Source organism: Schistocerca piceifrons, chromosome X (assembly GCF_021461385.2).
Source record: "Schistocerca piceifrons isolate TAMUIC-IGC-003096 chromosome X, iqSchPice1.1, whole genome shotgun sequence".
NCBI lineage: Eukaryota > Metazoa > Arthropoda > Insecta > Orthoptera > Acrididae > Schistocerca > Schistocerca piceifrons.
Genome location: NC_060149.1, coordinates 882604793 through 882626081, shown reverse-complemented (window position 1 = coordinate 882626081; position 21289 = coordinate 882604793). Strand labels below are relative to the sequence as shown.

The 21289-nt window shown below is 40.6% G+C and overlaps 1 protein-coding gene and 1 non-coding gene across 3 annotated transcripts in view; both read left to right on the top strand.

Annotated features, from left to right (window-relative positions):
• LOC124721753 (transmembrane protein 183-like) overlaps positions 1-21289 on the top strand; it is a 253251-nt gene that overhangs the window by 100192 nt on the left and 131770 nt on the right. For both annotated transcript variants that reach the window (XM_047246854.1, XM_047246855.1), the window contains exon 4: positions 16722-16799. In XM_047246854.1, the coding sequence (XP_047102810.1) occupies positions 16722-16799 (78 nt within the window). The remainder of the gene's footprint in view (positions 1-16721; positions 16800-21289) is intronic.
• Positions 15509-15581, top strand: Trnaa-cgc. Its single transcript has one exon. It is a non-coding gene; the product is annotated as a tRNA-Ala (tRNA).

The window sequence follows — 21289 nt, the reverse complement described above, 5'->3', positions numbered from 1 at the left end:
ATTAATGAATCAAGTTGATGTTAACTTGACCTGTTACCAAAGTGCCAGAACGCTTCATAGTGGAACAACACCTATGCAGGCTTACTGGAATGGCATGTCATTAGATGAAATTCTTGCAGAAATACAGCCATTATTCAATGCAGAAATACATTTATTACGTAGGATAATTGAGTTTGTAAAAATGGTTAAACCTCAGTGGTCACTTTGGATAACATGGTTTCCATGGTCAAACTGTATTTGATGGGCAGGATGTTGAAGAAACAACTGAGCAGCTTCTTCTACAAATGAGTAATGCTGGTCTAGTGATTGATTGTGAACAGTTGGAGTCAGTTTGAGGATTGCATTGTTTTTCTGTAAATATTGAAAACATTTGAACTGCATTAGATTGAATTATCACTAATAATGTTACAATAAACTTTAATAATGATAATTAGAATGTTAACAAAATTTGCCATATTCTACAAAATGACATAATTCAACAGGAAGACACAAACGTTTCCAAGTTATGGGTAACAATCGGCATGTACTGAGAGGCTCATTTCATCAAAGTCATAGTAAATTTCATGATTTTTCTTGAAGTAAGCAGTGTACTGCAAACACTGCCATAGCTATTCCAGTTACAAAAATTAAACAAACGGAGACATGGTCTTCGGATATAAAAGATTCAACTTTAATTTCCGGTTACCACCAATTGTACTGAAATAGCATACAGTCTCGAAGAGTTCCGTGTTTGACTGAGGCTAATGTGTAATAGTGATGTGCTCAAGAGTTAAAAGTTAATTGTGATGTATTAAATCATTCATGTTTAATACAAGTTCACCATTATCATAGATTTGCGGCCATCTGAGCATTAATAATCAAGATGGTGGATTTCCATATCTAAAGACTGGCTTATTGGAGTTCTTTACAGATTCTGGTGCTGATCAGGGAGCTATTGTTACATGTAATGGCCTACCAGTGGCAGTCTAGAAAACTGATAATTTATATTACTTGTTCGACTCTCTCTCTAGAGGATCTAAAGATTGTGTAGCTCAGGATATTGCAGCTTGCTTGATATCTTTGACCGATATTACATTGTTGTGGATAGTTTTAAAATCAAATATACCCAAATGATGGCAAAATTAGAGGATGATGATGATGATGAATGCAGTGTTACAAAAATTACACCTGTTGCACGTCCATTAAATCAAAATCCAAGTGAACCAGGAAATAACAGTGACATTGTAAGAAATACAAACTGGTCTTCAGAATCATCCAGTGCCTTGAGCAGTGACAATATTGTTATTACCTCATTGGTTTTACGTGTTGTAGGCTAACCTATCCCTGAATTAATCACTGTTATCAACAGTAATATCTCTACTCAGTTGCCAGTTCATCAGCTGTGCAGACACTCCAGGGGGCTCACGGTTCTTTCGCGAGTTCGTGCGTGGCGCACATGGGGCGCCGAGCTATTGCAGCACCTTCACTCTGGCATTCGGAGGGGATACCCTCCCAGAGAAGGTCAAGGTTATGTGCTACAGATGTGACATGAAGCCGTACATAGCTCCACCTATGTGGTGCTTTCAGTGCTTGCATTTTCGGCATATGTCTTCCCATTGTACGGTGGACCCTCTGTGTGGTGACTGCGGTCACCCACTCCATGAGGGAAGCCCCTGTGTTCCGCCACCTGCGTGTGTCATTTGTGCTGACAGCCACTCCCCTCGCTTGCTGGATAGCCCAGCTTACAAGAGAGAAAAGATGATCCAACAACACAAGTTCCTGGATTGCCTGTTTTATGCTGGGGCTCACCAGAAGTATGAGAGACTCCATCCCGTGTCACTATCTTCAACTTTTGCCCCTGTTACTTCATTTCCTCCTCTTTCCTCATCTTTTCCACAGCCCCGTCCCTCTCCCCCCCTCCCTCTCCCATGCAGTTCATATGACCTCCCGTCAGGTAGCCGCCCCCCCCCCCCCCTCCCTGGCCGAATAAGTGGCCCCCTTTTTCGGCATCTGCTGGTGATCAGGTGCCCTCCTGGGACACCCCTCTCCAGCGTCTCTTAGGCCAGAAGACTCCTACCACCACTCGACCATGAGGCGCACCATCAGTGTGCCCCAAGATCACCCACTCTGTTTCAGTTCCAGATCTTGTAGAATCCTGTACTACCCCTGTGGCGTGCCCTCCTCCATCTCAGAAAGGGAAGAAGAAGAAACATAAATCTCAAGACAAGGTGTCCCCCGGTGTCCCTCGAGGTGCCATCTTCCCCTTTGACTCTGACTCTGACATCTTATTTATGGATATCACTCCATCCTTGTTGGTGATGACTACTGACCGAGTGACCTGATCTCGTCCTCGGCTTCTTCATGTCTACGTTGGACTCCTGCCTCCGATCATCCAGAGGAATTGTAATGGATACTATTGTCACCTACCGGTAATGCAACGTCTTGTCTTCTCCTATTCTGCATTCTGTCTTGTTCTTCAAGAAACACGTTTCTCTGATGACCACTCTCCAACATTTCGTGGTTATTGTGTATTCTGTCGGAAGCTTGTTGGCCTCGGGGTAGCATCTGGTAGGGTCTGCACTTTGGTTCTCTCAAATTTCATTAGTGACTGGATCCCCCTACTTTATTCCCATGAAGTAATGAGTGCTGTCGACAAGGGATCTCGGATCGATTCCATATTCCTAGATTTCCATAAAGCTTTTGATACCGTTCCTCACAACCGACTATTAATCAAATTGCGTGCATATGGAGTATTGTCTCAGTTGTGTGACTGGATTCATGATTTCCTCTCAGAGTGGTCACAGTTTGTAGTGATAGATGGTAAATCATTGAGCAGAACAGAAGTGATATCTGGTGTTCCGCAAGGTAGTGTCATAGGCCCTCTTCTGTTCCTGATTTACATAGATGATCTAGGTGATAATCTGAGCAGCCCCCTTAGATTGTTTGCAGATGATGCTGTAATTTACTGTCTAGTAAAATCATCAGACGATCAATTCCAATTACAAAATGATCTAGAGGTAATTTCTGGATGGTGCGAAAAGTGGCAATTGGCACTAAACAAAGAAAAGTCGCAGGTCATCCACATGGGTATTAAAAGAAATCTGGTAAGTTTTGGGTATATGATAAATCTCACAAATCTAAGGGCTATCAATTCGACTAAATACCTATGAATTACAATTACGAGGAATTTAAATTGGAAACACCACATAGATAATATTGTGGGGAAGGTGAAACAAAGACTGCGCTTTGTTGGCAGAACACTTAGAAGATGTGACAAACCCACTAAAGAGACAGTCTTCATTACACTTGTCCCTCCTCTGCTGGAATATTGCTGCGTGGTTTGGGATCCTTACTAGGTAGGATTGATGGAGGACATCGAAAAAGTGCAAAAGAGGGCAGATGATTTCATGTTATCGTGCAATAGGGGTGAGAGTGTCACTGATATGATACGCGATTTGGGGTGGCAGTCACTGAAACAAAGGCGGTTTTCTTTGCGGTGGGATCTATTTACGAAATTTCAATCACCAACTTTCTCTTCCAAATGCGAAAATATTTTGATGACACGCACCTACGTAGGGACAAATGATCATCATAATAAGAGAAATCCGAGCTCGAACGGAAAGATTTAGGTGTTCCTTTTTCCCACACGCCATTTGAGAATGGAATGGAATGGAATGGTAGAGTAGTATGAAAATGGTTTGATGAACCCTCTGCCAGGCACTTAACTGAGAATTGCAGAATGAGCATGTAGATTTAGATGTAGACCAACTTGGAAGCGATAGTGGTTAGAGTGCAAATGATTCTGACAATCACCACTTGCTGTGTCAACCTCCCTTCAGGTTGGCCACCTCCTTACGTTGCACTGTTTATCTTAATCCAGCAACTCTCGCCCCCGTTTCTCCTCCTCCCACCATCCACTGTGGGGAAGTGTCACTTCAGTGGGTAGGGGTATCCTAATTGACCAACTTATCGCGGACCTCCATTTGTGTCTCCTCAATGGTGGTTCCCCTACCCACTTCAGTGCCACTCATGGCACCTTCTCTGCTATTGATCTAACGATCTCCTCCCCTGCCCTCGTGGCTTGCCCACATTGGCCATCCCATGATGACTTTTGTGACAGTGACCACTTTCCACTGATACTACTATTCCCCTGCTGCCACCAGGCAGACAGGCTCCCACGTTGGGCATGCCACAGGGCCAGTTGGCCTTTAAATACATCTGCTGTGAACTTTGACACCTCCCTCTCGCATTCCATTGATGTAGTTGTGCAAGGCATCTCTGCCACTATTCTTCATTTATTTTATTTTTATTTACATGTCAAGTTTCGTTAGACCAAATTGAGGAACAAAGCTCCAAGGTCATGGAATGTGGTGCTGCAGACACTACTGTCCTCCTATCCACAGGTCCCCCTTGTCATCGACTGGTACCTTGGTGGACCGAGGATGTTACAGTCACTGTTCAGGACCGCCGATGGGCGCTGCAGCGATTTAAGCGACACCCTTCACAGACCAACCACCTCACTTTTAAGCGTCTCTGTGCTAAGGCTCGTTATCTTATTAAGCGTAGTAAAAAGGAATACTGGGAGTGCTATGTTTCCTACCTGGGGACATGTGCCTCTTTATTGTAGGTTTGGTCCAAGCTCCGTAGCCCTCTGGGCCGTCAGCAACAGTCAGCTGTCAGAGGTTTGAACCTCCATGGTGCTCTGTGCACTGGTCCATTGGTCCTTGCAGAACACCTAGCGACACACTTTGTGGCAGCATCGTTGTCCTCTACCTACTGTACTACATTTCTGTGGCATTTACATAGAGTTGAACAGATCCCCCTGTATTTCATCCCACACCACATTGAGCACTATAATGCACCTTTCACTGAATAGGAATTGGTGTAAGCTCTTAGCTCTTCACAAGAGTCGGCTCCAGCCCAGGATTCAACCCACAATCTGATGATCCAACACTTGGATGCTCCCCGGAGGCAACAGCTTCTCAGGGTCTTCAACCACATTTGGCTCATGGGTGCTTTTCTGTCACAATGGCAAGACAGTATAGTTATCCCCGTCGTTAAGCCTGGGAAAAATCCAACGTCTCTAGACAACTACCCGAAAGTAGCCTGATGAATGTACTTTGTAAACTGCTCGAAAGGATGGTCAGCTTCAGGTTATGTTGGGTACTCAAATCTTGGGCCTTTTATCCCCATATCAGTGTGGTTTCCAGGCAGGGCGATCTCCAACAGACCATTTAATCCGAATGGAATCAGCCATCCAACAGACCTCTACTCACCGCTGGCACCTTGTCATGGTCTTCGTTGACCTACATAAGGTGTATGACATCGCTTGGTGCCATCACATTTTAATTACCCTCCATGACTGGGGCTTCCATGGTCCCCTTCAGATTTTTATCTGCAAGTTTTTATCTCACTGGCTCTTCCGGGTTTGAGTTGGCACTTCACTCAGTGCCACTCAGATTCAGGAGAATGGTATCCCACAGTGTTCTGTGCTATGTATCACACTCTTCCACATTGCCATCAATGGGCTTGTGATCTCTGGTGGGCATCTGGTTACCCCGGCATTGTACATTGACAGATTTTTCCATCTGGTGCAGTTCCCACTCTGTAGCATCTGCTGAGCGCCAGCTCCAAGGTGCCATCCAATGGGCCTCTGCATGGGCAACCACCTGTGGCTTCCAGTTTTCTCCCTCCAAAATGCAGGTTACGCATTTTTGTCGTCGACCTGCAGTATACCCCAATCCAGAACTTTATTTAAGCGACCAGCTCCTCAATGTTGTAGCACAGTCCCATTTCTTGGGCCTTATTTTTGATAACAAGCTGACAAGGTTGGCTCACATTCGCCACCTAAAGACTACATTTATGCGGAAGCTTAATGCTCTTCACCTTCTGGCCCACACATCTTGGGGGTGCAGACGGTTCCACTCTTCTCCATCTTTACCGTGCTCTGGTCTTCTCCAGACTAGATTATGGTAGTCAGGTTTATGGCTCAGCAGCTCCTTCCACTCTGAAAATTCTTGATCCTGTTCACCATCATGGGGTGCATGTGCCTATTGGTGCCTTTCTCACTAGTCCCGTTGACAGTCTCCTCGCAGAAACAGGGACTTCCCCTATACAAATATGATGGGGTGAACTCTAGTTTTTTAGGCAATCACCATTTGCTGATTCCCTGACCATCCCATGTTCCCTGTCCTCTTTGCAAACGAGAGATGTCTCCCTCCTGATAATAGCCCATGGGTGGGATTGCCAGTTGTAATCCGTCTCACTTTCCCCTGTCGGGATTTCAGTCTCCACTCACTGGAATGCGCCCCCCCCCTCCCCCCTCCCCGTTGGGTGGTACCTAGACCACAGATTAACACCAATCTGTTCCAGTGTGCTAAGGTCTCTGTCACTCCTACGGTTTACCAGTGTCTTGTACATGCCATCCTTGCAGAGTTCCAGGGTGCTACCATCTTTTACACTGATGGTTCTAAGACAATTGATAAGGTGGGATACACTTTCACATTTCCTACTGGCTTCGAACACCATTTTTTGCTGGGATCATGTAGGTTGTTCACAGCAGAGCTTCTAGCCATTCACAGGGTCCACCTTTTTGTTTCTCAGGCCTCCCTCCACAGTGTTTTAATTTGTTCAGACTCCATGAGCAGCCTGAAGGCTATCGAGCGATGCTACTCTAGTCACCCTATGGTGTCTGGTATCCATGACCTTCTCTCTGCTCTTGAGCATGCTGCCTGTTCAGTCATCTTTCTCTGTGTCCCAAGTCATGTGGGCATCCCAGGGACCGATTGGCTAGAGAAGCAGATACTTACCCTATTTCCTTTCATGATTCCAGCTGCAGATATACGGATCTATGTCAGATTTCTCTTTGCCCAAAAATGGAATGCCATCAGGAGTGCTACTACTCACAGTAATAAACTCCAGATTGTCAAGGAGTCTACTTCAGTTTGGTGCTCTGCCTTCCGCTCCTCTCGGAAGGAGGCCACTATTTTATGCTGTTTACGCATTGCTGATACCCACCTCAGCCATTGTTTTCTCCTACATAATGACCCAACCCCACAATGTGATTGCGGAGCCAGAATGACGATACCTCACTTATCGGTGGGATGTCACCCTCTTTTGGCCCTTCGTGTTAAGTGTAGTCTTTCTGATTGCTTAAATTTAATATTAGCGGACAATCCATGGATGGTTGAACTGGTCCTGTTTCATCCGTGAAAGTGTTTTTTATTTCCAGATATAAGGCTCTACTTTAGTCTTGGAGCAGGGGCAGGTTGGTTGTAGTTGGGACTTCTTTTACAGTCTTCTTGGTCTGTGACCCCATGACTGCCCCCCCCCCCCCCTTTCCAGTTTTTAGATTTTTTCTTGCCTTTTATGCCTTTACTGTGTGTGTTTAATGATCATTGTTTTATAATTTGACTCTCCTGACTGGATCCACCCACTTGTAGCAGTCCTCCTTTCTCCTGTGATCCACTTTGGAATTGCGGGACTGTTGACCTCGCTGTTTGGTCCCATAATCCCTCTCAATCAATCAATCAGCTGTGCAGAAAACTGAACTACCTTTAGAAAGTATGAGTGGAATAAAGAGCAGAAGAATTATCTTGATTCCACTTGTTCCCTCATGGCAGGAATGGATTAAAGGAAAGTTGATATCATCCAATTGTACCAACAGATTTACTGTCAGGCTAGAATAATAGGAGTTGATACACATTTTTGAAGTCATGATTATATTTTTTATGCCATATCTGTTGTGGAGTTCTTTAGAACTAAGCAAAATTTAGATGTGGTTTTAAGAATGTGTCAGGGAGAATATTGATTGAAAATAATCACCTTAATATGTGGAATATGTGAAGATCAAATGCATACTGTCAAAGTGCATGTTCAGACCTTATTGGAATGGTTAAGAATATGGGTCCTCCTAAGTGGTTCGTTACCTTGAGGTGTAGTGATCTGAATTGGGTTGATTTACTGAAAGCACTTGTAATTGCTGAAGGAAAATCCAAGTTATTGGTAGATGAACAGCCTGTGACTTTGAGTTGACAATTTGGGATACATGTTAATGCTTTCATGAGATTTTTGTAGAACAGTGATAAAGATGTAGAAGGAAGGCATACAGATTACAGGCAATAGAAGGAAGGCATACAGATTACAGGCAGAGGATCGAGTTTCAGAATCGTGAAAGTCCATAGTTACATATGTTATACTGGATTGAAAATGAACCAAATTTTTACACTCCAAAAGGCAGATATTTGGTCAGCAGGAGTGTTTCATGTTCTTTATGCAATGAAAATGATGAGTTAAATGGGCTCAAATACACTCTCAAACAACAACATGCTATAAGAACGGGAGTTATCATCACTGTAGATTTAATTTTCCAAGACCAGTATGCGACAGACTGGTTTTGTTAGGGCCAGACAGAACTTTGTGTACGAATGGACAATTTTGTATGTTGAGAAGAAATCCTGAAGAACAGTACATAAAAAATTACATTCCACAGATACTGAAATTGGGGAAAGCGAATATGGACATAGTCCTGTAGAAAAGTGACAGCTGTATTTTCGTATATCTCCAAATATACAGGGTTATTACAAATGATTGAAGCGATTTCACAGCTCTACAATAACTTTATTATTTGAGATATTTTCACAATGCTTTGCACACATATACAAAAACTCAAAAAGTTTTTTTAGGCATTCACAAATGTTCGATATGTGCCCCTTTAGTGATTCGGCAGACATCAAGCCAATAATCAAGTTCCTCCCACACTCGGCGCAGCATGTCCCCATCAATGAGTTCGAAAGCATCGTTGATGCGAGCTCGCAGTTCTGGCACGTTTCTTGGTATAGGAGGTTTAAACACTGAATCTTTCACATAACCCCACAGAAAGAAATCGCATGGGGTTAAGCCGGCAGAGCGTGGAGGCCATGACATGAATTGCTGATCATGATCTCCACCATGACCGGTCCATCGGTTTTCCAATCTCCTGTTTAAGAAATGCCGAACAACATGATGGAAGTGCGGTGGAGCACCATTCTGTTGAAAGATGAAGTCGGTGCTGTTGGTCTCCAGTTGTGGCATGAGCCAATTTTCCAGCATGTCCAGATACACGTGTCCTGTAACGTTTTTTTCACAGAAGAAAAAGGGGCCGTATACTTTAAACCGTGAGATTGCACAAAACACGTTAACTTTTGGTGAATTGCGAATTCGCTGCACAAATGCATGAGGATTCTCTACCGCCCAGATCCGCACATTGTGTCTGTTCACTTCACCATTAAGAAAAAATGTTGCTTCGTCACTGAAAACAAGTTTCGCACTGAACGCATCCTCTTCCTTGAGCTGTTGCAACCGCGCCGAAAATTCAAAGCGTTTGACTTTGTCATTGGGTGTCAGGGCTTGTAGCAATTGTAAACTGTAATGCTTCTGCTTTAGCCTTTTCCGTAAGATTTTCCAAACCGTCGGCTGTGGTACGTTTAGCTCCCTGCTTGCTTTATTCATCAACTTCTGTGGGCTACGCGTGAAACTTGCCTGCACGTGTTCAACCGTTTCTTCGCTCACTGCAGGCCGATCCGTTGATTTCCCCTTACAGAGGCATCCAGAAGCTTTAAACTGCGCATACCATAGCCGAATGGAGTTAGCAGTTGGTGGATCTTTGTTGAACTTCGTCCTGAAGTGTCGTTGCACTGTTATGACTGACTGATGTGAGTGCAATTCAAGCACGACATACGCTTTCTCGGCTCCTGTCGCCATTTTGTCTCACTGCACTCTCGAGTGCTCCGGCGGCAGAAACCTGAAGTGTGGCTTCAGACGAACAAAACTTTGAGTTTTTCTACGTATCTGTAGTGTGTCCGGACCATATGTCAATGAATGGAGCTACAGTGAATTTATGAAATCGCTTCAATCATTTGTAATAGCCCTGTACATCTAAACATGAGCCCGAAGATGTAGGTAAAGTGCTGAAAGATGCTGCTAGTAGAGTGCGAGCCAGTCACGGGGATGTTGGTAGGCAGTTGTTTGCCATTTCTATGGCGATTTTAAAGCATTGTGGAGTATCAATGTGTGAATGTGTATACAGATTATGCCACCTGAAATTGAGAGACAGTTCATGAAAAGTAGTTTTCAACAACACATGATGACCTCAGGAGCGATACAGAATTGTACGATGTCACAGTGAGCAAGGTGAAACTTATCAAAACAATTTGACAGGTATATTCAAAGCCAACTAATCTAGAGCACCTCAGTTTGGTAGAATTATGAACAGTCTTATTGACATGATAGCGATGAAGACAATGACGACATAGGAGCTTATGAAGAACTAGAAGAGGGTGCTGAAACTAGACCAGCAACCATCAGATCTCTAAATGGAAACATTGTGAGACAATGAAGAAAGCCTGTGATTCTGAGGATCCATTATTACACCATAAATGGGAGATAGGGGATGCTATTTTTATAGCTATCTTGTTGTGTGTGTGCTGTTTTGCAGATAAAAGCAATTTGCTAGTGGACTATGATACATGCAAAGAAGCTTTTATGGCACTTTGAGATCAATTATATCCATTTCGTGGAGATTCTGTTGAATAGTTTCAACACTGAATACAAAGATCCAGCCAAACCTGCAGCATTTAATGATTGTTAATTGATATGACCCAAAAGTGGCTGATGTTGGATCGAAGTAAGAGATGATGGAGAAGAAATGCATATCAGTATCACAGATGAAGAATTTCATGTCATGGTCAGCAGCATGAATATAGAACAAAAATATTTTTTGATGATGATACACAACAAATTTGATGTGAACGGACAAGTCAACCTAACACAAATGTTCCTTTAAAATTATCCATGACAGGATGAGCTGGCAGCGGAAGATCTTCTGTGGTGAAAATTGTAGTACATCATATTCATCCATATTGTGCTCCAGCAACAGAACAGTTATTAAATGATCAACAGGAGTTGCATCATGTCTTGTCAGCAGAAAAACCATTCATAATGCATTTGCTTTAGGCATTGAGAAAGGCAGAGCGGCAGTCTATAGGAAGATGACAGGAGAGCAGCTGGAGGATATCAGAAGACAATTCTGTCACATTCGTTGGTTTGTAATAGGTGAAACATCTGTGGTTTCTTATGAAGTTTCACGATCTATTCATCTCCGTTTACAAGAAATAAAAAACTGTCAAGACATTTTTGGTGGGGTAAATATCTGTTTTCAGAGATATTACGCAGTTGTTGACTGTTAAGGGCAGTTGATGCTTCAGGGAATCAATTATATTTCAAAGTGAGCTGCATTTGTGGCATTACTTTAGGCTTTGTGAGTTACAAACCAACATCCAATAACAGAATGATAGCCAATTTATAGACCTTCTTAATAATTGTAGAGTAGGTGAGTTGCGTATTGAGCAGTAAGAGATTTTGCTTGAAAGAAGGCTTGTATCTGTGGCTGGTGATTTTTGCCAACAGTTGAGCTGTACTTATTTTTCCCCCCACATGGAAACTAGTTAATGGCCATAATGACAAAATGATGGAACTACTGGCCAATATAGTGAAAATTTATACATTAAATGCTCTCACTGAATCCAAAGAACCTGCCACTTATTATCAAAAATCCATTCAAGCTTCTATTCCACAAGACCGAAACTGTACAGGAGGATTGCTAAATTCAATAAAAATTGCAATCAGTGCTAGAGTCATGTTGCGAATGAATTTGAAGGTTTCAGAAGGGTTGGTGAGTGGTAGCATGGGTATTGTTAAAAAATGGAATGGAATGGATTTCACAGAGATCAATTGGAAGAATGGGAACTACTGAATAAGATATTTATAGAATTTGATGACAAATCGATTGGAGGGAGTTTTAAAGACAAAAATGGATGGATTACAATTCAGCCACAAAGTTTGTCATTTCATGGTCCGAGAGATATGACAACATTGGAAGAATAATGTTTCCCAAATTTTAAGTTGGGCTGCTACTGTCCATAAATTGCAAGGGGCTGATACGGAGAAAGTTGTCATTTATGTAGACGAAAGTACTTTTGGAAAAGGCCAAGCGTACGTGGCCTTAAGTTGTGTAAAAAGCTTGCCAAGTGGTGCTATGTCAAAGAAAGCTGTTCAGTAATCCTCATGGCAGATTGGCCTTAGCAGAATTGCAAAGACTGAGAAGCAGCACTGAAATAGTTTAATTTTTTACTAAGTGTTTTACTTTATATAATAAAGATATTTTTATGTTTAGAATACTTTGCTATTCTCACGTGAAACTACTACTAGTAATAAAATGCGTTAAATACTCTCATCGTATTTTACCATTGTTTTGTTTTTATGTAGTCTTTACCACAATACCCCATCCATGACATACTGTATTCATTATTTAAAAATATTTTTATATTTAGAATACTTCACAGTTCTCACTTGTAGCTACTATTTGTAATTAAAATGCATTAAACACTATCAACTTATTTTTACCATTGTCACTTACACAATTTCTGTGTTTTTTGTTTTAATTAATGCATATATTCATTCATGATGTTATATATTTAGCTAATTTAGGTAACACAGCAATAAGCAGTGATGATAACTCTAAATCAAGTTGGAAGAAATAGACTGCCATTTCGTTTTCTTGGAAGAGGCTGCCTAAACTGTTAGGGCAAAATCATTTGATTTATTACATAATTGTAGACCTCAGAAAGAACTACATAAAAGCTTTTTCTTGTACTGGTGAGCCACAGTAATTCTTTTTCTGCTTTGTAGGTGCTGAAATGGGTGACTTCAAAAGACAAAAATCATATTCATTGGTCAACTGTAAAACATAAACATATGTTTTTGCAGGCTGTTATTTATATCTTTTTGAGCTCTACAGTTTGGTACTACATAACTTGATGTAGCTCTTATGTATTATATAGTGTATATCAAGAGAGTGTGCCGACGGAAAACATTTTTTACTTTGTTTAGCTGATGAAATTTAAATGCCTGAACAGACTGTCATGGAACATAGTTAAGAACCATTATGATTAAACCAAATTTCAAGTAAAAAAAAACCTGCATTAAAATCGGACCTTTCATTTGGAAGCTGTGATGCCACAGACAGATACACAGATACGCATGTTAAATATTTAACACCCCTTGCATTGGGAGTTAAAAGATAAGCACAGAACAAGGTTGACTGGTGAATACAGGACCTGGCTATCTTTTTATTGTTCCTTATTGATTTAGTTACCATATTGAACTATACTATTCCTATCATTTCAAAATGAAAACAAAAACAAATTAATGCACTAGGAAAATATTCATTTGCTGATCCCAAATATGATGATGAAAAATGCTCAGTATTCAGTTGTCTATTAATCCCATCATTTTTCAGTCAATTGTGCATCATGAACGTTTGGCGTTATCACAAAAGTGGGGGAGTGTTGAGCCGCAACATCTGGGAGTCTTTCATTTTAGATTGTATATAAGTGACCTGCCAAATATGAGCTGAATCAGTTGGCTGTGTCAGAGGCTCTTATTATGGTAACACTAATGGACCTACCCTGTTTTATGTATTGCATTATAAGAATCACAGTTAACTGATGACCCCCCCCCCTCCCCCAAATGCAAAAAATAATCAGTTTAGGAAAAACTGCATGAATGTAAGATGTTCCTTAAGTGGTGTTTGTACATGGATATGATCTACCACCTATAGAGAGTAGATAACAGTGAACACCAGATTCAAAGGAATAGCCATTAGAGTCCAACACTGTGCCATGACAACTGTTTGTGCCATTTATCTCTCCTATGTTATCCTCTTGGGTGATTTCAACACCCACAATTATTTGTGGGTCAGTGCAAACATGGATAGTAGAGAAAAACTTAACAGATTGTTCACAGAACTAAACATCTGCCTAAAGAGTAGGAGCACCCCAACATCTGTGGTAATCAACCTACACTCTGCAGTCCTAGACTTTACACCACTGATACAAATGGCATGTCCACAGCAATGTATGCATCAATGAATGTTACATAATTATGAACTAATGAGGACTTAGCATGTTGGTCCTTGTAAGGAGCCAGTTGGTAGGCATACAGCCCAGACTCTCAAATAACAGTGAACCAAGAGAAGTGCATCAGTGAGATAGTGCAAGACACAGTGAACTTAATTATTCAAGCAGTGAACAATGCAGTACCATTATTGTAGATGCAAGTCAGTTGCATGGTGCTGTATAGTAATAGCTGAAATCATCAAAGAGAGAAGAGGATTATGACAATAAAAGAGACACCCCTCCATTACTACCCTAATGTCAATGAAATGTCTGAGATTGAAGGCATGTGATGTAACTAAACTAAGAAAATAGGATGTTGAGAATACTATATTACTTCAGAAAACACACATACACCAGCTTCTCAAGTGTGAGCTAAACTATGAAATATCAATGGTCACTCTTTTTTTCAGCAGGCATCGCTGGAAATTTTAGTAAGTCATTTGTACTAACCCTTTCAATGCTGCTAAACTCCTAGTTACATATTACACAGAAATGTCAGTGTCAGTCGGGCTGAAAAATGTTGTAACTGATAAAAAGTGATCCCTGTGGAGGTTCATTTCCAAAAGATGTGGAGACACAACACAAAGAAAAACTATTTAAGTTCCTTCCGTGAAAGGCAAAGGTATGACGTAGGAGAGGTGGGTGTTGGCAGGGCGAGTGTTGGACAGCATGAGAGTGATGTGCTCCTGCATGGTCCCCTGTGTAAGCGTGCCTGTGGTCTTCCTTCATTTGCAAAAGGCATATGACACAACATGAAGAGAGCGTGTCTTGGCCATAGTATATGAGTGGGGTTTCCGAGACAGCCTGTTCATTTCTAAGAATATTTTTCGTGTCAAAAAAGCTGTGTCAGCACGAGCTCTTTGTAATCAACAAGTACAAGAAAACATGGTACCACAGAGTAAGTTGTTTTGAGGACCACCATCTTTGCATTCAGAATAACTCAGTAACCATTGCTTGACGTGGTGTATCATTAGCATTGTGTGTTGATGAATTTTGTTTAATTTGTGGTAAGTCTTATGGGATCAAACTGCTGAGGTCATTGGTCCCTAGGCTTATGCACTACTTAATCGTTCAAAATCCATTTATTCACTCTTTTAGAATTATGTCTGTCAACCCCCACCATAAATTATACTCAAGCACTCAACTCCTAGAAGTAGCAGATAAGTTTTGTTTTCAGGGCTACTCTTCGATAACAAATTGACATGGTTATTACATACAAAGCAGCTTAAGACAACATGCATTCAGAAATTACACTGATTTTAACTCAGTTGGACTATGGTTACATTACATATGTAATTTATGGAACTTTGGAAACAGCAGCTGATGCAGCAGAATCAACTGATCCAATTGTAGCAGCAGCAAGAAGCACAACAGAAGCAGCTGCTCCAGTTACTGAAGTGGTAACTATAGATTTGGGTGACCACACTGTCAGTCAGCCCTGTTTGCTAGTATTGAAGAATCTGATAAGTATTGGGCACATTATCTGCAACATTTTCTACTTCGCTGTAAAGTGGTATCAAGTATCCATTTTACCGAGCGAGGTGGTGCAGTGGTTAGCACACTGGACTCGCATTCGAGAGGACGACGGTTCAATCCCGTCTCCGGCCATCCTGATTTAGGTTTTCCGTGATTTCCCTAAATCGCTTCAGGCAAATGCCGGGATGGTTCCTTTGAAAGGGCACGGCCGATTTCCTTCCCCATCCTTCCCTCACCCGAGCTTGAGCTCCGTCTCTAATGACCTCGTTGTCGACGGGACGTTAAACACTAATCTCCTCCTCCTCCTCCTCCTCCTCCTGTATCCATTTTGTCAGAATGCCTTACTTCTTCCTGCCAGTAACAAGTTATATGAACTACTGTAGTCCAGAATTAATGCCCATTAGTAGAACTAAATAGCTTCTCATATTCTGTAATCTGTGATTCACTAATTAATCATAATGACCAGCAAACTCGCATAATAGCCTCAAGGATAAAATTTAACCAGTGTAGCAAGTGCTCTGGTCTGTCGTATGTGACCTGGCCTGCAATCTTACTGGGTTTATCTCCTCGGTTAATTTCATCTGCAAACAGTGGGACAAATCCTATGCTGAATCATTTATTAGAAATGTGATTGTTCAGTTAGCTCCTGTTTGAAAAGTATGGTCAAAATTGCTGCTGTTATGCAATTTTTGTTTCAGTAAGTGTTGCACTTAGCTCAGTCATTTGAAATTACTTTCTCTGCACAGTAAGTTTTTGAGAAAAGCATTAGGGTACTTGCCGTGTCTGGTGGTAGATGTAATCACCAGTCAGCAGGTGAACAAACTACACCTTCCTTTCCTCAGAGCCCACCATTGTGCAGTATCCTGACAATGTGTAGTAGGTTAAGACATAATTTAGTTCTGGGTATGCCCTACACTTTGTTGGACAGTGCTTCCAAACCTGATTTTTGAATGTATGGCTGGCCCTCAGCTTGAGAGACAGCTAATAAATGTACCACTTCTCCCACAATGTTGTCAACATACCCTAATGCATCACATAGGTGTAAGTTAAGTCCAAAATGCTACAATAAACATGTGCAGTGTCACTCCCCACACCATGATGCCAAGTGTTTCTCCTTAAGAAGTCTGACACCTATCTTCCATGTGTCGTAGTATGACGCCAGAATAGGTACAACTGCGCTTACCTGAAATTAAACTATTGAAACTGTGTGGTGTTTTATGAGACTGATTGAAAGTAGTTACCTTATCCATAGTTTTTGTCTCTTTATTTCAGATTTGTCAATGGGAGGAAGAAAGTCAGCAGTCAGCAGCCTGCGTGGGGTAAAGAAAAGCAACACAACTGTACAGGGTGGTAAGTTCATTTTCTGAGTATGTATCTGTTTAGAAGTCTTCAGTGTTGTTCCATTTTGCAAAAATCAACAAAATACTTATTCTTTCTTGTATAATATGCTGTTATCAGCAGATTTTCCATGGAGGTGACTGAAGCTTTCACATTAATACACAATGTGATTCTACTTTTCACGAATCTCTATTGTTATTACCATTTCTAATAGGACTGCTGTCAGCGTATTTCTATCATCTTTGTCCAGATTTTTTTTCCAGTTGTGTGACTTCCAAAGTACACAAAGATTACTATGTTTGTTCATAAGGTAAATATTTTTTCATTTTTTGTTGCAGCATGTTTATGCAGTAGTAAAATGAAATGGAAGAAAAATTCCAGTTTTCTGATAGCTGGAATGGTTGGGCAACTGGTAGAAGATAGAACTGGTCATAAAGTGTAAATTAACTTCTGTACAGGGTTGCTGAAAGACTTGCACCAGGCTGTTGCGCCACATCAAATATTATTATTATTACTGGGTTATTAAATGCAGGGTGAAAGGAACTGAATTGTGCAGTCATGTAGGTTGCTAAAATATAGAGTGAACATAATTTGACAGTGACAGAATGGACATTGTTGGTATAAAAGCTAGGAAGTGGGAGATGATAGGCTGAAGAATGAAGGACATTTCCAAGAATAGGGTTCTTGCAGGGAAGGGTCTGAACACAACAAAGTTAATTTCTCTGAATTTGTGTGTGTGTGTCAAAGGCAGCATTATATTCTGTCTCTTTCATTCCATCTTTTAGCTATCTTTCATTTCTTTGCTATTTCTTTTTGCAACTTCAGTTTTTCTTGTGTGCTTTCAAAGTGCTACTTTTATTAATGTAGGAAAAGAATAATGGTGACAAAGTTGCTTAAATTCTCTATCTTTAATTTGTTTCTTGTCCTTTCCTTTATTGTAATTCAGCGAGTTCAGTTTTGTGCCATGTTCTGTGCAGTAGAACTATAAAAAAATGAGTTTCATTTTTCTAGCTAATGCTATATGATATCCCATTTCTTTTGTCTTCTAACTTTTGTTATGTTTTATTACTTTTTGTATCAGTGGAATTGTTCTCTGTTACAGCTCAGACTAAAATATTTGATGCAGTCTTTTAACTTGAGAAGAAAATGCTGGTGGCATACAAGGTAATAGTTGTGATAATGACCCAAAGTGACCAAGCAATATTTCAGCATTGGTTTTAGAGGTGGTTCTCTCTCTCTCTCTCTCTCTCTCTCTCTCTCTCTCTCTCTCTCTCTCTCTCTCTCTGTGCTGTTCTGTATAATACTGGGTTCGTGATACGTGTCTTACAATAAATAAGAGACCACAAACTAAAAGGAAATACCCTGAGAAACAAGTGGAGTGATAAAAGGAAACAGCGTGGTGAACAAAATGAATGAATGAATAATAGCTTAGATGAGCACAATGACAAAAATTTTGTGCTGAGAGAAGCATTAAAAAAGAAGCAGATGTGGGCAAAAGACCTAGGATTGATTAATGGAAGCAGATAAGGCAGCTGGAAAAGGATGTGAAACAAATCCCATATTCCTTATAAACTGATGATAAAATAGCAGGGTAAAATTGAAAATATTCTGTTATGGATGGGTATGTTTTATATACATTATAAACTGTGTATTCATTGTTATTTATGCATCTCATCTTGAATCTACACATCCTCTCTGCTTTACAGCAGTATTTATGCCATTTTTGTGTCTGCTTTCATCGTAAACTAACAGTAAGTAGTGTCTCTTTAGCATTCTATTCTAAATTGTAGTTTTGTAGAGCATAGGGATAAACTCGTGAATAGGCTGTTGCAGACATCAAGACTGTTGTTAAAGTGGCAGTAAAGAAGAACTGAATATGTTGTGAGGGTACTCTGGCTGAATAATCTAGACAGCATAGCTGTTCACATTTAACTTTCAGCAAAACTGCAATACCTGTGATCAAGTATTTAATGCTTAAAATCTAAATTCATTTAGGACTCTTTGTTCATATTTTAATCCTTGGAATACATCTAGTCATCTGCATTTTAAAGAGCCCCAGAAAATTAAAACCAGTGATGTCCCTCTATGTCTGTCTATGGAAGATGACCATATTGTTCAGATACTAGGTGGTTTTCTGAGTTTACATAAATACCTATTAAGCATGTCATCTTAAAAACTGGGAGGCACACAGCTTGATTTATTACTTAGATTCATGAAACTTAACATGCACTGAAGATATATGATATGGTGTGTCGAAAATTACTTTAGGATTGATGCTTCGGCAGGAGCATATGGAGGCTCGGAACAGAGTTGCAGCGTGCCGCACTGATCACAAGCGTAATCTTACATTTCATTCAAGTTGCTCAAATGGGCAAACTATTCACTTTATAAATACAGAAATTGAATCAGTGTGTTCTGAAAGAGCTATGCTATGTTTTTGTTGTTTTATCAGGGACAAAAAATTATTAAAATAATATTAGGATGGTTTATGAAAGTGCATTATTTCATGACGTTACTCAATTTTCTACAAGCAGGAAACTTTTTTGTTATTGAAGTTGGTGAATACATAATGGAAATGAAATCTTAAGAAGACATCATATTCTCATATGTTTGAAACGAGTATTGTGCCAGAGATCTCTAATGAGAGATAATTTGAGTTAAATATGGAGCACAGTGGTCCGCTCAGGCGTCAACTAGTAATCGGGCATCGGTACAGTTTCGAAACAAGAAACAGATTGGTATAGGTTTGTAACAAAACCGTTATTAATTTTTCTGATCTGCCTACTTAATTCTAAAGCAATTAAAAATAAGATTATGCATGTTTATCACAGTAGAAAACATATCTTAAATAGGCCAACCTCTATTGTTGAGAAAGAACAAAAGCGATGCAAATAACAGGGCCTCTGTATTACAGGACTTGTGTCGTAAATAGTAAGATTTATTTTGTGTGATGCATACTGAATTTCTGTGATGAACTTCCTTTGAAATTAATTGCTGTTAAGTCTGTCTTATTGAAATTTCAAAAATCTGCCTGTGCTCCAATTCTTCGAGGATAATGGAAAAACTCCACCGATGTTTCTCTCATTGCTGTGATGGATTCCTGAAGTGTCACTGTCACTGTTATCGTGTAATGAAATTATCATCCTCTCCACTGAATTTTTGAAAGAGCTTCATAATGCCACGCCCTTTCCATGATGCTCTGCATATGTTTCACAGCTTTCTTCCAACCTTTGGTGATGGTGTTCCTGACAGCTTCTCTTGGGAGTGTGTCAACTGCAGAGAGGGTAAATTTACTGTTATTCATCACAATGTAACCTTTAATTTGAGCCTGTATTATTTCTATTGGGCTGAAATGGCAATGGTAAGCTGGCAGCCTAACAACTGTATGCCCATAATTTTTTTTTGTCAATTCTTCAGTGGCTTCTGTGGCTTATGGAGAGAGAGCTTGTTTTCCATAAGTTCCACCTTTTTTAAGGTCATCACTTACATTGACATTATGATGCTGAAGTGAATCGATCATTTCCTCCTTTCAGTTTGCCATGGTAAGTGCCTTGTCAACAACAACTGATTGGTGAGGAACATTATCGAGTACAATTGTTGACTGTTTTCCAAGATTCGGTATTAGTGAATATTCAAACCACTTTATAAATGTAACATGGTTCATTCCTTCATGATGATCTCATGTTTTCCTTGATCTAAAAAGCAGGAGACTGTTTGGGAGAAAACCCTTCAAGGTGTCTGTCTGACGAAGAAAAGTCTGCCATCCTTGCCAGAAGGCATTGCCATTGTTCCTTTAGCTGTGTTGCCTGTCCATCTGTTTCATGATGCCCCCTTAAAAATCGGCATCACCATGCAGCTATATCCTCCTTCTCCATCAACAGCTTATGGCTACAGAAGTGTCCATAGTGATAGCCAAGGTTGTTTAAAACTGTGGACAAGGATGTGCGACTGCCTTGAAAATGTCTTGATTCTGTAAGTGTGACTAGCAACTTCCTGAGCATTAGATGTTTCTTCCTGCGTTAATTGTATACAAGATGACAAATCGCATCCTCTGTAAATGAATCGATGTTGGTAACCCGTTGTCCATATAACGCTTTTTTTCCAGGGATGTTAACTTATGATGATTCTTTAGCTTCCTTTTCTTTGTTGAACATTTCCTTCCCAACCTTTTCTCTTGACTGCCATTTTATGAGAATTCCCTGACCGGGAGAATGACATTGAACATTCCACTTATAACTTTTGATGAACTTCCCGCTGACATTATTGAGTACCACACAAAGAGTAATGGCAGCAGTGAATAACAGCAGCAATGATTAATGGTAGCAACTTCTACAACTGTAAAAACCAATATGCAGAAAGTCACAGGGTGCAACGATCATGCAGGACAGCAAGCTGGCTGCAACTGAAGCACGCTGCAAACAAGAAGTTTTGTTTGGGGTAAAGGTTTGACAACTTCGGGGATTTGCTGCAGCTGCAGGTAGTGTGGGTGGAAAGTGATTTGG